Source organism: Sebastes umbrosus, chromosome 20 (assembly GCF_015220745.1).
Source record: "Sebastes umbrosus isolate fSebUmb1 chromosome 20, fSebUmb1.pri, whole genome shotgun sequence".
NCBI classification, from domain to species: Eukaryota; Metazoa; Chordata; class Actinopteri; order Perciformes; family Sebastidae; genus Sebastes; species Sebastes umbrosus.
Genome location: NC_051288.1, coordinates 10,794,006 through 10,810,832, shown reverse-complemented (window position 1 = coordinate 10,810,832; position 16,827 = coordinate 10,794,006). Strand labels below are relative to the sequence as shown.

Genomic DNA, 16,827 nt, shown 5'->3' with positions numbered 1-16,827 from the left:
GCCGCTGATCTTAGATCGAATTACCCCAATAACGATTTGAAACATGTCAACATTTCTAATCTTAGTTCAGGAGTTGTGGCGTAATTTTTACTTCTCTAATGTCATTACAACCAGGTCGAAAAGTGGATCAGAAATATATGAAAGTGACCAAATTGCTCTACATTAAATATTCTCCACTAATGCATGAAAAACAGACATCCTCCAGCCATCATTTGAAACAGAAAGGCACAATTATCCCTTCTTTCTGCTACCACATGGGCATTATCAGCAATGAATCCATTATCTTGCCACAGTGATGACAACCAGCTTTAGAGCCAAGATGGCCTCTGAGGGGCCAGCAGTTTCCAGTGGACTGGGAGGAAGAGAGACCTTGGTTCAGGTAATCATTCAGTAATGTCGACAGCATCTGAGATTCCACAGAGGTTTGGAGTAGTTAGTGGGGCTGACTGATATGTGGAGAATCAGGGCCACTGAGAGCGTGGAGGCCCCGACTGTAATCTACAGTGTGAGTGCACATGTGTGTGTGTGTGTGTGTGCTCCCGTATGACAGAAAATGTAAGCACATGAACAAGTAGGTGTGTGTTTTCTGCACACATGACTAGCCTGTCTACTTCAATGGGCATTAAATCAGAAGTCATGGCCACCCAAACTGTTTTTCAGCTGTAATCGGGCACAGTGTCTCAAAACACTACAAGGTTAGGTATTCTTGTGGGAAATATCCAAGCGACATATCCAAAGCATTTAGAAAGAGCAATCAGGATCAACCCAGACAATAAGGAAGACTTAAGAGGCCAGTTAGTGTGAACTTTGCACACACTGAAAAAAAAGGAATTGGGGCACAGAGTCCATCGCTAATCACACATGCTTTAGGGCGGCTTGGGTAACCTTGGCTGGCAGAGGGCTTGTTGAAGCCAACCGGAGAAAAATAGTTAGTCCAGCCCGACCTCATAAACATACTCACTGCCGTCTCACTGTCTCATCAGAGCCACGAGGGTCACCTGTGTTTGTTGTGAGAAATTCAACACTGCTGACTGACGCCATCAGGTTTGACATACAGTGGAGACGCAGCTTTAAAACTGGGAAGTGGTATTTTCCCCGAAGATAACACTTTAATTAAAGGAATAGTTTTGGGGAAATACGCTTATTCGCTTTCTTGCAGAGATTTAGATGAGATAAGATTTATGCCACTCACAAGTCTGTGCGGTAAATATGAATATTAGCTTAGCTCAGCATAATGGCTGGAAAAAGGGGGAAACAGCTAACTTGGTTCAAAGGTAACAAAAGCTAAAGATCACTAATTGACATACTGTTTGTTTAATCGCCACAAAAAACAAAAAAGCGTAACCTTCACGTCACTGTAATCAGATGAAAACATCTCCAAATGTCAACCAAAAAAAAGCAGTTTTTCAAATTGATGACCTCAAGTTTGTCAGTTGAAGTGAAGGGATTATAAAGGATTTCCTAAGTCTTCTTAACTCGTACGTAAAAATCACCAAAACTCGAGTTACAAAGCGTTGACGCGGCCATGACAACACACCTCCCATCCTGTCCTGTGTGCTCTCCTCCTATATCCCTCCCTGCTCATCACCTCCTCATAAACAGGCTGTCAAAGGCCCACAGAGAAGGGAAGGGGGGGGGGCAACCAACGTGCAGCTACATTCCTACTCTCAGGACATGTTGAAATTCGCCCCCTCTCTGCCTCGCAAGTGATCGGAAAGGCTGGCTAGACCAAACATTTACTGTGGCGAACACGCCCAGCCAAGGTGAGCGCGGCCTGCATTCTTGACACCGAGAGTTTAGAAATTCCCAGAAGAAGGGAGTTTGATGAACTATTGTATACTGCATATTCACATCAGTGGTGTTTAGTTAAACAAACAAGAGGTCAACTGATCTAGTCACCTTAATCACCACGGCCCACCACAGCTCCTGACGGCACCAAAAAACAAAGGAGGGGGAGGAGGTGATGAAAAAGCGGGGGAGTGATGGAAGGGAGGAGAGCAAAAAAGGGTGATCGCTCCTTGTCTCACAAGAGAGAGAAAGAGAAAACACCACACGGCTTTGTCAGTTTGGTAAACAGACATCTGTCTATAAGACACTCAACACAACACATGTAGCTCTCTGGTAGTTAATTAAAACTAAGCTATAGTCTCTCATCCCCCACCTGACTGCTCCTGACTCAGAATAACATCAACAGCACTGAAACCCAACTTAATTAAAGATGACTAAACCCTTTTTGGACGACATTTTCCCTCTATTTCACAGGCTTCTGCAAGACTAACAAGAAGAGACAACGCACAGGGCTAGTCAGTTGTGTTTACAGAAGAGAAAAATGTCTCATTTAGAGTACATTTATCTTCATCTGAGCCCAGTCTGAACAGGAGTGTGATGAGACACGATATATTTCTAGAACTGGCACACAACTTTTCACCCTGCTGGCCCTCGCCTTAAATGTCAACAGGTATAAATATTTTAAAATGGATAAGTGAGAGAAAGTGGGTGACAAAGAGACCAAGTATTATAGCTGCTGTGAGTGTGATTGAGTGTGTCAGCTCTACACAGGTGATGGATCACCTCTCCAGATAAGGCTCAGGGCAACCTGTTTGTCGCAGGGTGTGGCTGTGGCCCTCAGGGCAAAGAAAAAGAACAAAGCGTGAGCATGTTAGAGAGCCTCAGGGCTTGGTTTTCATTATCAGCCATGCAACTCTTTTAAGAAGTAATAACAAAGATATGCAATATATACATGACAGAAGAAGTCATAATTAGTGTTATTCTATAAAAGTCTACCAATTCCACTCCTTCTACAATACTGTATGGCACAGTATACAAATTGTACAGATGATAATTTTGTGAATCAAGGCACAGCCACAGGTCTACCTCTCCGGCTATTAAAAATGTGATGTGTCAGGAAGAAGAAGCAAGTAGACACACGCAAATGTTGCCCCTGGTAACAAGGTGTTGTTGGATGAGGATACAGAGGGGGGATTAGTGGAAATGAACAGTGCTGAGAAGGTTCATAACTGTGAGGGTCAATGATGTCGCCATCGCCAACACTCCTGATACATTTTCGCTTTATAAACTGGCAGATTGTGCAATCATCCATTTGTGCACATGACAACAAAAGTTGGTCCGTTATTTTGCAACAGGCTGGTGCTGCCTGTGCAGGATTCAGTTCAGGTAACATGTGGAACTGGAGTGCATGTTCACAGCACTCAAATTAAAGATGAAATACACACCTGCTGCCTTCAAATGGCTGTAAAGGGGGGTTAATCAGCTGAAAGAGGAGACTATCATATGTGCAAGCGGTTGTAGATGACAAATGTTGGTGGAATAAAGATCAGTCTTTACCTTACTGGCATCACTGCCATAAGAGGAAAATCAGATTACGTCTGGTTGCTGAAGAATAAAAGTGAACCAAACAAGCAAAATATGAGTAAAAGAGGTCTGCCTAGATGTGCCTCCACCATCTTAAGTCACGAAAATATCATACGTGGGGGTCCTGGTCCAAGACAGCACAAAACACACTCACCACCAGCGTACCACTGAATTGCATTGACACTCTCTGTTCTACACTGTGGCACATGGCAGGTCAACAAATTGCCAAACAAGTACAAACAAGGAACAGGCGCACAAAATGCTATTAATCCTCACCCTTAATCCTAAATCCATTACAAGAACACACACATACACACCTATACTGCACCCTTTTTCAGGATGGCATAAAAGCTACCACACTACAGGCAACTCATATCGATTCCACTCAGACCCACTAAGCAAATAAATGGAGATAATATTGAATGGACCGACTCAATTTGCAGATTGAATTAAGCATGAGGACAAGAGCAGACCGGGGCTGAGATCTTTTTAAGCTCTTGTAATGATGTAATGACTTCACTGAAAGACGAGAGGACGGTTGATATGATAGACATGGTGTGTTACAGTGTGGCCCGCTATAACTGTACTGCCTATAAAAAGGACATGAAGTCACATGATGGGTGCGTGTGGTTTCACTGTATTACAATAGCACTCTGATAAATCCAGTTCTTTGTACTTTCAGGAAACACAAAGCATTAGGTGGGAGGAGCACGTACATTGCTATCAGACTATTCACAGTAAGCACGCCTAGTTGTTAACACACTGACTGTGTGCGTCTGCACGTACAGGACATGGCTAACAGATGAGTCCTCTCTGGACAAACAATGATACATCAACCTGCTGTAAGTGGAAAAACAGACCTGCCATCACAGCACCTGTGCATCTCAGTATTTTCACATTTTTCCTGTTTTTCTAAAGGGACTGTTTGTAAGAATCAGAAATGCTTGTTAAAAGCGACACCTGTGGCCGTTAAGTCAATGAAAGTCAGCGTCCTGTTGCTCGCGCTCGCCCGTGTGCACCCGTTACCTGAATGTGAGCAAGCATCCGTCAAAACAGTGAGCGGTTTTGGTGCTTCCGTGTAGTTTGTTTTCGAGTCTGAGTCTGAACAGCGTAGCCACACGCGAGCGCGCATGGGACACCGACCCGGATTGATTTATACGTGTAAGAAGTTACAAACAGTCCCTTTAATTACAAGATATTAATATGAATATTTTCCAATATTGATAACACAAAATGGCAAATGTACATGAGGCCAAAGTCTTCATCTTCTACAACACATTTTATAGTTTTTTTAGTCACAGTTTGCTTAAAATGATGCATTTTGACCACTGAAATAAGTAGGATCACTGCATGATACATAAAAGTAAAATAAAATGTAGATAAACAATAACATGGAACTATAAACCAGCCCGAACAACAACATTCAACCACAAAAACCTAACCTTTACAACCACCAGCACACAAAATGATATACATCCTAGATCTACTGTCCTTTAGGAGGGAATATATACAACAGTGTGGCTTTTATATTAGCACAACAGTGTATCAGAATCAGAATCGTGTTTATTGCCAGGTGTAAGAGGTATACACTAGGAATTTGCTTTGGTTTTGTTGGTGCAAATAAGCAGTATAATAACAAAAGAATAGATAAAGACGTTAGAATAAAATAAGAATTAAAATAAATTGAAATTCTACCAATATACAATATAAACTATAAACATGATATAAACAGATAGTGCAAATATTGTCAGCGTGTAAACAATCAGTCGAGTAGCTGTTGATGGTAATGTTAGATATTTAAGAAGCCAGTGTCGTCTATGACATAAAAATACTCTGATTACTATTTTTAGACACTAGAGACTTGCTCTCATTTATTCTGGTCCTGTAAATTTACATGTAAATTGTGGAAAGATGTCAATAATTTTATACTTGTTAACATTTTCTCAGATTTTGCACTGTACTATAGAAATATTATATTTGGCTGCTATGATTACAGTGACAAAGACAGTAATGCATTTTATTTTATTAATTTAATTTTAATTCTCGCGAAGTTCCACATTCACAAGTGTAAATTTACCCCCAAAAAAGCCTAATTTCTTTGTATTTATGAAAGAAATTGAATTATATCTGTCAACAATTTCTTCCTCACAAAACAAAAAAGAAACATAAACAAAGAGTTGTGCCAAACATAGAAGGACAACAGAAATGAAACAAAACCAACATAAAAAAAACACACAATAAAAAAATTAAATAAATAAATAATAATTAAAAAAAAGCAAAAGTATGACAATAATTTCACTTAAAAACTTTAAAGATCTGATCTGGCAAAACTGTCATCTCATCAATATACATATTGCATTTTTATATTGTACAATCTTTTATATTTTTAATATTTATATTGCACTATCTCCTTTTTTATTGTATTATCTTTTCATTAGCACCTATGGGATTGTCACAATCTAATTTCGTTGTACTACACAATGACAATAAAGGGCTTGAATCTTGAATGAATGAATGAATGAACGAATGAATGAATGAATGAACTAATTAATATAGATAGATAGATAGATAGATAGATAGATAGAGAAAAATGGCTTAGATGCTTAGTATGCATAAGAATTAAAAAACAGTTGAGGTGTAAAATCCTGGCATCATTGTGATGAATGGTAATTTAGTCAAGAGGGGAAATGAAATGCAACGCATACATTACTGTTGATTAAAGGACGAATGGAACAATTGAATAGTCTTAAATAAAATAAAATATCAGTCTGCATCTGCGTTCCACACACACACCCACATACACCAGTCTAATCTCAGCTGGACAAACATCCTGTTTGAAGACCACCATCTGCCACTGGTGAAACAGTAACAAGAGAGCAAACTCATTTAGACCCGGTGTGACAAATTAAACATGGCAGGTCATCCCCCTGATAATAAACTAACTCACTTTTCATTAGCAACGAGTAAAACCTTGTCTGACAAGGACAATGTTATTTTGGCTTATGTCTGCAGGTTGGTTCTGCTATAACTATGCCCACCCACAGTCTGGTGTCGAAGGATGAATGATGTCAGGCAGGCGACCCCCGCTGCTCCAGATGCAGACAGCACAGCGCTGCTACACACGATTAACACACACACAAACACATTCAAATCTACCAAACTGACAGGGAGAAATACACAAATGTATGCACAAACAGGACTCTCACAACTGGACTGAGCCTGGAAACATGTTTCCAGACACATCATGTAGCCACAGTGGAATTCACAAGAGACTCGCAGTATCAGTAACAGCATTTCCATTAACATTTTGACCCCAGCTGTATGTAAAGGGGGTGGGAGAGTTGGAGATTTACAGGTGGACTACCTCACAGCTGGAATGGCGCAGACAGCAACACTGTTAGCGTGCCTGCATACTACCAAATTTTCACTCAGATATTACTCATCGTATATAAAAGCAGTGCAGGTGTGAGCATGAAACATCCCTTCTTACCTGTTGAGGCTTGAAAAACGCCCACAAAACACCACAGGAGCAGGTATTTCTTTATCTATAATACATTTGAATTCTATTATTTTACAAAATATAAGAGGGGCCATTTTATAACATATTTTCAGCACATTCTGTATTGTTAAGAACAGACGAGTTGCTGCGTTCACTGACTTCCACATACCAAGTGTAAACCTATACTTCAGGATCATTTCCCTTTCAAAGATGAAAAATGGCATGAAGAGGGAAAGGTATTGAAGCATATAGTTTTTCTAGCTGCAGGTATCCCTCATTAGCCCCGAGGCCAGCCACGCCAGCTTCTTTTCCATGCTGTTTCAGGGCGTTTGTACAAGCAGGGCAGAAAAGGGGGATCTCTTACAGTTTTGTTAAGATAGGAGCAGTCTTCACGGCAGGTATTTCCAATGAAAGCCCCACCGTAGAGAATCTCCTCTGTGGAGATTAGCAGGAGGCCCGACGTCCCGCTGGGATCCATTTCAACGTGTTATTAGAAGCCGTCATTCATTCTGCTGCTACACAAAATGCAGCCCATGCCATTACCAACTGATTGGATACAGCCAATAAATACCATAAAGATTAGGGCCAGTCACTATGGACACACTTGGCCTTCTACAGTTGCAGTGGTTTGGCTCAGACTCCAATAAATTAGAACTTAAAACTTTGTATAACTTACAATCTACAAACACACCCATCACACATTTTCTGGTTTTCATGGTTTTTAATTGTTGGGTACGCTACCACTTTTAAATAAGGAACCCTTTATTATGGGTTTATAAGCTGTGACTAATTAAAAGTTAATATATCATCACCAATGCTTCATTGATCAGTTATAAGCCATTAGAACAAAATTTGGGTTGCCATGTTGTAAAAACTCATAAAGGCAGGTGCTCGTGGGTTTCTCTCTTTCTAATAAGCCATCATGTCTGCAGTTGAAAATGTCAATAAATCTTTAATAAAGGGGTTTTAATAATAAACTTTTGCAGTGTTAATAAGCTGTTAATAATATATTTTGGCCGATTGTCCTAATCACATATTTTTTTTTAAATAAGCGGTCAAATGGTCTAACCTATCAAAGTGAGGTTTTACAACCTGGCAACCCAAAAGTTGTGGCTTATAACATATCTATTAGTTAATGATTTATTAACCATCAATCAAGCCATTAACTTATAAACCCTGTATGAAGGATATCTTATTAGAAAAAGGTACCGAACAATAAAAGCCATGAAATGAAAAAAATAAAAATAAATGACTGCCTTATCAGAAGGGGTAAAAATATTTGTACCAAAATATCTGAATCAGTGTTCTTTCTATTTAATACAATGTTTTTTACTGGATCATCAATATATATGTAATACAATGCCACAAAAACTAAATGTATTAACATCATCATTATATCTATCATGTAACTAAGGAAGGTCTAGCCATTAATATTAATATTATATATACAAACAAACACAAATATATAAATATATTAGATTAGATAAGAGACAAATGAGATCAAATGCAAACGGAAATGCCTCTATCTGACTTGCGCTGACCCGATATGACCAAAGTCTGTCTTCCCTCCACAGTGGCGAAGAATTACTATTGCAACAACACATCATCACTAGGGTAAAACTAATCTGTCTCATGATGGTCTAAACCCAGCTCACGTTCCCTATTAGTGGATGAACAATCCAACGCTTTCTGCTTCACAATGATAGGAAGAGCCGACATCGAAGGATCAAAAACGCTAGTAGTAATAATATTTCATGTAGCTCACTGCTTTAACATAGTGAAAACAGTATCATGTTTTTAATAAACTCTAGTTAGTTACGGGTACATCTTTAAAAGACATAAAATAAAGTTAAGTGCATGTCTATAGCACATTCTTTCAGATGCTATGACCTCCTTCTCACAGGGACACACCAGGAACAACCTCCAGCTGGCTCTCATCATGTAATGCATGTATGAGGGTCTGATGGACAACACAGGATTGTTATTTGGAAAATGTTTCACTGTGGCATGACACTATAGTGCTCCGATAGGCCCACTTCAGAGACAAAGACCACTAGCATTTCTATGAGGGGGAATGTTGGATCACAGCCAGGTTGGACACCTGCATCACTTACATTACCCAGAGCTACAGCATGTCATATAACACATGGGGGCATATTCAGTTTTAAGTGATACTATATCCAAAAATCTACCTTTCGAGTATAACACCTGTGCGCGTCCATTATAACATTGGGGGATTTTTCAATATTCAAGACAGGTTTTGAATGCACTTAAATGTCTTTCAGCAAAATTTCTGTCTTTAACAGACTAAAGCGGAAGTTTAAAACTAGAGGATGACTATGCAGGTTCTGCACAACACAACACGATCATCTGCTGCATCTCATTAACTTTGCAAAATTTGATTTAGGAATGTTTAATTCTGTCAAAATCTAGGAGGTTTGAAGAAAAGTAGAGCATGTACTTGTGTCATGTTCAAACCAAACATCAGACAGTGTGTCTATAAACCTTACAGCATGTCGACCAGTTTAATCTGTACCTCGCAGCAGAAAGGGGAAGGCCCCGTCAAATTAAATGGCTGACTTTCATGGCCCCGGGCCACCGCAGTCAGACAGAGATGAGCTGGAAAGGCGAAGGCACTTCAACTCTGATTAAATATTCATCAGTCAGAGGAATTAAATTCTTCCTCTCAGGTCGCCGAGGTTCCCACCCATAAAATTAAGGCAGGATGAGCAGAAGGATTTCACATTCTGGAGGATTTGTGTGTGTGTTCCCCCCAAATAGTCCCCAGAATCACTCACTCCTGTCTTGTCTCAACCTGAAACCTGGCAGGTTGTGACTGTGCAGAGCAGGGTAATACATTCCAGGCATACCACGGGGTCAGGGGACTGGAAGAGCCAATAGGTGGCCAGCTGACTGCCCAGTCCCTCCTCCCTGCTACAACAGAGAACAAAAAAAGCCCTCTCAGGAAAGAAATCTCTCAGAGACCCTAAATGGGTGATTCAAAGAGAAGGGGGGAGTGAATACTCCGTACAAATTGGCCTCAGGTAGCTTTTAGATCATTCAGGTGCAGCCTTTTCCCAAAAAGAAGCAATGGTGGCCTACTCTAATTGGTCACGTACCCCCCTCAATTCAAAACATTTTTTAAACTGCTTCAGCTGAGCCAAAATACACTGCTAGATTCAGACTAATTAGATAATAGCCGACATCTTAAGAGGTTAAGGGAAAACTTTATTGCACTCGCTTTATTGCAGAGCTGGGAGTGGACTGTCTTGACTTTTATTCTGGAGTCTGTTTGACTCATGCTATGTGCACTTTAAAACATCGTACAAATCACGACTGGCTTAGAGTTCTCGCATTTTTCAAATATGCACACTCTATCTCGCTCCGATACTGAGGAAAAACATGTGACAAAACAGCTCTCTGGTGCAGTGAGGCAGATCTGGGGCCACAAAAGAAGCCAGACGACACAGAGGAAACAGACAGCACTGTAAAACCAGCCCTAGTCAAACATGGGACACACCACCAGCACATTGTGATGTGTCTTTCTTTGCAGAATCACAGAGTCTGCACACAACTATAGGTCTGAGTACTGGAGGACTGTCTTTACTCAACAGCGGTGGCTCCCCAGATTACAAATGGGCTGTTGAAATAGGAGACACGGTTGTAAGAAATGTATATACTACACCTTGCAACAAAAAAAAAGAATCTTGAGAAATTCAAGTGAGATTGTGGTTGCAGGTATGTAGGTCAACACTCTCCTGTGGAGTCCCAGGTTACATTCACATTGAGAGTGGCAGTTTTTTGTGATATTTTCTAGAGTCTCACTTCTTAGAATTCAGAAATAGACCTCGCTGACATAAGGCACCAATCACACCATGAGCAAATACAGCAGCTATGTATTTAATTGCTGACATCGTTGGCATCATTTTTGGTCTGCAGAGACGACAAGAGAACATGACACTAGTGGTCTGTAAGTTTCCTCATATTTAAAGGAATAGTTCGACATTTTAGGAAATACGCATATTCACTTTCTTGCCGAGAGATAGATGAGAAGATAGACACCACACACTCGTGTCTTAATGCTAAATACGAAGCTACCGTTAGCAGTCGTATAGGTTAGCTTAGCATAGAGACTGGAAACAGCCAGTCTAGCTCTGTCTGAAGGTATACTGTGTTGGTGGGAGTTATGCTGCGTTCAAGTCAAAGTCGGAGGTCGACCGCCAAGCGTTCCAGGTGCACGATGCCAAACGTAAAGAAAAAACAAGACAAATTGATGTCTCCTTGGCAAGGCGAATATACTTTACGTTGCCTTTTTAGTTGATGGTTTACCATTTACAATGTGCGCTTCCATTGTTTTGTGAAGTCAAACAACTGCTTCTTCATAAAGTCGGAATAGATGGATTTGCCCCGAGTTTACAAGTAGGAACTCCGACTTTGAGTGGTGTTGCATTGTACTTTTTATAGTAGGAGGTCGGAAATTTTCGAATTCCGAGTTGTCTGGAACGCAGCATTATAGATGCTGGTGGGTGCATTTTGTTATTGTTGGACAGGGGCAAGCTGTTCCCCCTGTTTCCAGTCTTTATGCTATGCAAAGCTAAACTAAGCGGCCGTTGGGTGAAGCTTCATATTCACCGAACAGAGAGGTATTGATCTTCTCATAACTCGAGGCAAGAAAGTACTTCCCAAAATGCATTACACTATTCCTTTAAACTTGACCTAGAGGCATGTGTGCAGCATTTATCCCTGAAATCAATCCTTAATCACCAAATTAAAAGCTGCAATGTAGCACAAATTACTTTAAATCTCTTAGCTAGCAGCGTACTGATGAGACTTTTTACATCTTCCTTGTCCCCGTAGGCCTCCAGCCTTTTTACCAACGCCATGTGGTCCCCTTCTTGGGTTACTGTCTGCGGACAGTGACTCCATCCCTCTGGGGACAGGGCCAAGATGGCACATCGATCAAGTGTCAGCTGGACACTGCTATCCATTCTATAAACTAGGGGGAAATTTCCGCAGAGATTAGGCTGATAAACCCTCACATTCAGACTCACTTCGCTGCTGACGACACAGAGGAAATGAGCCCCGGTTTGCAATTTTCTTCCTGTATTACCCCTTCAAAGCAGAACGAGGACACAGATAACAGCAAGTTATGTACACGCTGTGTGATCATGGAAGCGGAAGGATGATGGGGCCACTGTATAATTGGTCGAAGGGAAATCCTACACTAAACAATGATGCAGTTTGGGGATCTTTCATTAAAAGAAGCTGCATATAGGAACAATGTGTCACACACACACATTCTTGTCCTTGAACATCAACTATTCCTAAAACAAAAAAACGTTCATGTAAATCCTCCCAAACAGTGTTAACTCCACGTGAGCATTCATGTCTCTGTAATAACAACCTACAAGTGTTACAGGCCAATGAACACCTTTATTGCGAAACACAAACCCTCTTGAGTCCCAGCTGAATGTAATAGCCCCGGGATAGGTGGAAAGAAAGTGGAGCAGGCTATGTCACGGCTTTCCATAATGGATAGAAGTCAACACACAAGTGACAAATCAGGGAACTCATAAACTGATCTGAAATTACTTAAACACCACTTAATTTTACCACATGCTGTGACCTTAACAGACACCTCAGCTTGTGTATTGCAAGATCCCAGCTGTTTCACCTGCAGCTACAGTATAGGCTACAAATTCCTCTGAAAGAACAGGAATTATGGCATTAATTTGGTCAATTATGCATTTTCAACCATAGGCTTGAGTCAAAGTTTGGCACCTGCAATAATTGGATGATTGTTTTTTTTTCCACTTCTATGACAAAAAAAAAAATGAAATGGAGAATGTGTGTGGTGAAGGTATTCATCCACATATCTCAGATTCCAGACTGAAATTCAAGACATATTTTTTTCTGACCCAGGTTATCAACTTCCCCCCTCTATATAATATTACAAGACTTTCATCAAATCTTTCATCAAACATGGCACAGTTCGTCTAAAAAAATGTCTAAAGGCATAAATAAGCTGCAGTTGGACATATTTAAACCGCTCCGCTGCCTTTTCACAGGTGATTTCCTTTGAGAGGAACTACTTTACGCGTAGAAATAGAAAGGGGAAGTGTGTGATGCGGAGGAAACCGTTTAACAAGTCAGCGCAGTTTATAAACCACAGGTGTTAAACACAATATACTCTGTGGGTGTTGCGCATTAAATGAGCTCAATAAGCTTCTCTTACACGCACAAACAATGGTTGTTTTTTCACTCCGCCACCTGGTCTAAACACAGGTGCGCATTCTGCGTATTTTAACCTCAAAAAGAGAAAAAAGAAGTAGAGCATTTTCTTTTATACATGCACACACAGGTGATAACTTACAGGTACTTTCTGGAGCCCTCCGTCTGTTCATGCAGAGCTACTGAGAATCCAAAGAAGCTCCCTTTGGTTTTCCCCTGTTTGATCACAGGAAAGCGTTCATCTATGTTAAATCCACTGCAGGTTCGCGTCCCGTGGTACACAGCCAGAACAGCAGCGCACAGCAGCAGCAGGCTGGGAGACATGTTTGGACTGTTCAATGGATCCGCAAGCGCATCAGTTGGTTTGTCCTGCAGATCCACGATCAGAGCTCCAACAGGTAGGCTGCGCTTCACAGAGACCTGCCCATTGAGAGCCGGCTGTCCACCCACCTCACTGTTCTTCTACTGCCTACTAGGTGTCGGCCTCTCTCTCTCTCGCTCTCTCTCTGCTGCCCTCCCTTCCTTCCTCTCTGCCCTCCACACCCTTCTGAAACAAGTGCACTCAGTCAGTACATTCACAAACTGCAGAGTGAGTGGTTAGATGTGTGAAACCTCAGTCTCTCGCCTTGTCTCGGTTTCTCTCTTTCACACACGCACAACAGCTTTTTTTTGCTTTCCACCTGTTGAGCCTGCCTATAATAAACGTTTCAATTGCACTTTTCAAAAAAAAAAAGTATCACTTTTAACACTTTTAACAGTCTCTTCTGCACTATATTCACCTTTTTAATAGTCGTGTATCACAGCTGTTACCCTGTACTATATTCAGTTTTAGCAGTTTTCTTCTTCATCTCCTTGTATTTTTATATCTGATATTATATATTTATTATATTTTTTTTGTACTTTGCACTACTAACTTTTTTACTGCCTTTTTACTAACATGTTTTTCACTATGGAACTGTGATGCTGGAAACTTGAATTTCCCACGGGATTAATAAAGTTACTATCTATCTATCTATCTATCTATCTATCTATCTATCTATCTATCTGTCTATCTATCTATCTATCATCAAAGCCTAGTTTTGCACAAGTTATTGAAAATAACCTTGTGTCTGTACCAGTGCATGGGAGATATGGCCAAAATATTGTATCATGATATTATAGATAATTTCATATCTCGATAACGATATATATATCTCAAAATAACTTGTTTTCTGCTAATTCAATAAATAGACTATATTTTATATAACATAACATTTTATATTGTTTTGACAACATATATTGTCATATTGCCCAGAATATGACCAGACCTAGCCTGGGCAATATACATAGGCCTATACATATGTATAAAACCTCCATACAATATTACAGTATATTTGAGCAATGCCTCCATCAACATCTTCATCTTTTATTTTTATTTAAGTTTAGTATAAAAAAACAACTTATCTAACTTATCAACAATTAAATGAGTTATTAATAAATTCCTTTCAGTATTTTCCCTTTTGGAGCATCAAAAAACAGCCATTAGTTCCAAATAGGGATGGGAATCACCAGAGGCCCCATGATACGATATTATCACGATACTTAAGTCATGATACGATCTTATTGCAATTTTAAACATTTTGCAATATGCTGAGAATTGCAATAAGATATATTGCGATTTAGTTCCTTTTTTCATCTGCAAACTATGTAGTTTGTCAACATCTGTTTTATCTAATAAGATACAGTTTTCACTCTGTTCATCTCGGAGTTTTCATTCACATTGCTTGAGGTCAGAGGTCAATGGACCTTTCGAAAATGGCCATGCCAATAGTTAATATTCTACGCAAAATATCGCGATGCTATGCTGTATCAATTTTTTCCAGCACACCTACTTCTAAAATGCACATTAGATATTAGCCTACATGTAAGTTAGTAAAAATGCTCTCTCAACAAGCATTAATGTTTCTGAAATGACTGTGTCGGTTGAAGTTTCTGCACTGCAAGAAAGAGCATGCAAAAGCCTTTTCAAGCTGGCTAAATGTATAAATCAAATGTATGTAATTGCATTAGCTCAGCATAGGACTTTTTTGTTGTAGGAGGGACTATATTATGAGAGTCAGACCTCCTGTCAAAACTCCTCCAGGCCAACGAATAGCCGCATGGCCCGCCCTCACATGAGCACTCTTGTGACAGCCACCCCCTGCCTCGCTCCACTGCCTATCGCTCAAACTCATGGCTTCCAATGGGCAATTCATTAAACCCTTAATCCCCTTAGAGAGTTCACAGAACAGGCCAGAGTTTTTTAAAGCATCCTTTCCTTTTCCATGAATCCCCCTCCACCCGCTTTCTCTCTAAGGAACCCCCTGGTGTCGAGAGACCAGCTGCAGCTCTGTCTCCTCCCTGTTTGCGTGTATCTTTGCAGCAATGTGCGATCTTTCAACGTATCTGCTTCATTGGCCGACTCCTGGCTTACATCTGGCACCGCTGACCTCCTCTAATTGATGAGCAGAGCTCCCACTCTGCATCTCCTCCTCACGCTCCAGGAGTTTCTCTCACCCAGAGGTAATCTCTCTTCCATTCCCCAGTGAAATAATGCTCTATGGAGAATCTAGTTCACTGTGCACATTCGACAGGCCAACTGCGAAAGAAACACTGCCTGTATTTAGATGTGTTAATGTTCTTTACTACAATCTGGTCAGGTGTTCACAGGTCTGTGTACGTGCTCTGTGTCAGATAGTGAAACCACAATATCACACTTCTAAACCACATGTCACTTCCCTTTTTGATTCCAGGAAACAAAAAGTATGTATGTATAACAAAACAGAGATGTAACGCATCACAATCAACAGGTTAAGGTGCATTCCAAAGATTGTAATGCAACGCTCATAATCTCCGTCTGTCACATTAACAACCCTGGCCGGTACATGTGGAATTTAACATGTTTCCAGAGCTAATCCAGGCTTAAACTTTGTGTTTTCATACTATCTAGCGAGTGAAATGCTTTTCAGCCCAAAGGTGAGTGCACAACATGCCAGTGTATACAGTGTCAACATCCTGTTTTTGCCTTATCAAAGACATGCATCTGGTACGGCGCGGACGCAGAACAGATCCATGCGATTGACCGCCCTGACTAGACACAAAACAAACGTCCTGAGAGACACGTTAGCAGAGAGGAATTTAAAGCAACTATATGACAAGAGACAAGCAATCTGACCTCCCCCCGTCTATGTGATCATTTTCCATGCGAAAGGGCTGGAGTGCACCTGATCCTTAACCCCTCTGGGTCTTAGACACAACCCTTTGACATCTGAAAATTGTCACTCTGGAAAAGTGACAGCTGATACTGACAAACTGCACTCTTCTTTATGGCAGAAAAAGATATACTCATGCAAAAGTGTATCTTTTTCTGCCATAAAGAAGGGTGCAGTTTAGGGTAGGGGTGGGGGACACAGCATAGTATTGCAATATTTTGCGTTGTAATATTGTATCAACACATGGAGGTAAAGTATAGACCGTTTATGATTTAAACTATATCAACCTCTTAACAATCCGGCCGCTATTCTGTCTTTCAGAGATTGTAGCGGGAGGCTAAGTAATGCTCCAAAGTTGCGCTAAATTTTGGCAAGAAAAAACTGGCGTGGCCATTTTCAAAGCAGTCCCTTGACCTCTGACCTCACAGATATGTAAACGGAAACTCTGAGATGAACGGAGTGAAAACTGTATCTTATTAGATAAAACAGATGTTG

At 40.5% G+C, this 16,827-nt stretch overlaps 1 protein-coding gene across 2 annotated transcripts in view; it reads right to left on the bottom strand.

The window, feature by feature from the left end:
- itga3b (integrin, alpha 3b) overlaps positions 1–13,616 on the bottom strand; it is a 35,621-nt gene extending 22,005 nt beyond the window's left edge. Inside the window, exon 1 of one of the 2 annotated variants that reach the window (XM_037755173.1) lies at positions 13,245–13,616. In XM_037755173.1, coding sequence (XP_037611101.1) covers positions 13,245–13,426 — 182 coding nt within the window. In that variant the 5' untranslated portion in view covers positions 13,427–13,616. The remainder of the gene's footprint in view (positions 1–13,244) is intronic. The other variant, XM_037755174.1, reaches the window with a different exon arrangement.
- Between the last annotated feature and the right edge of the window lie 3,211 nt (positions 13,617–16,827).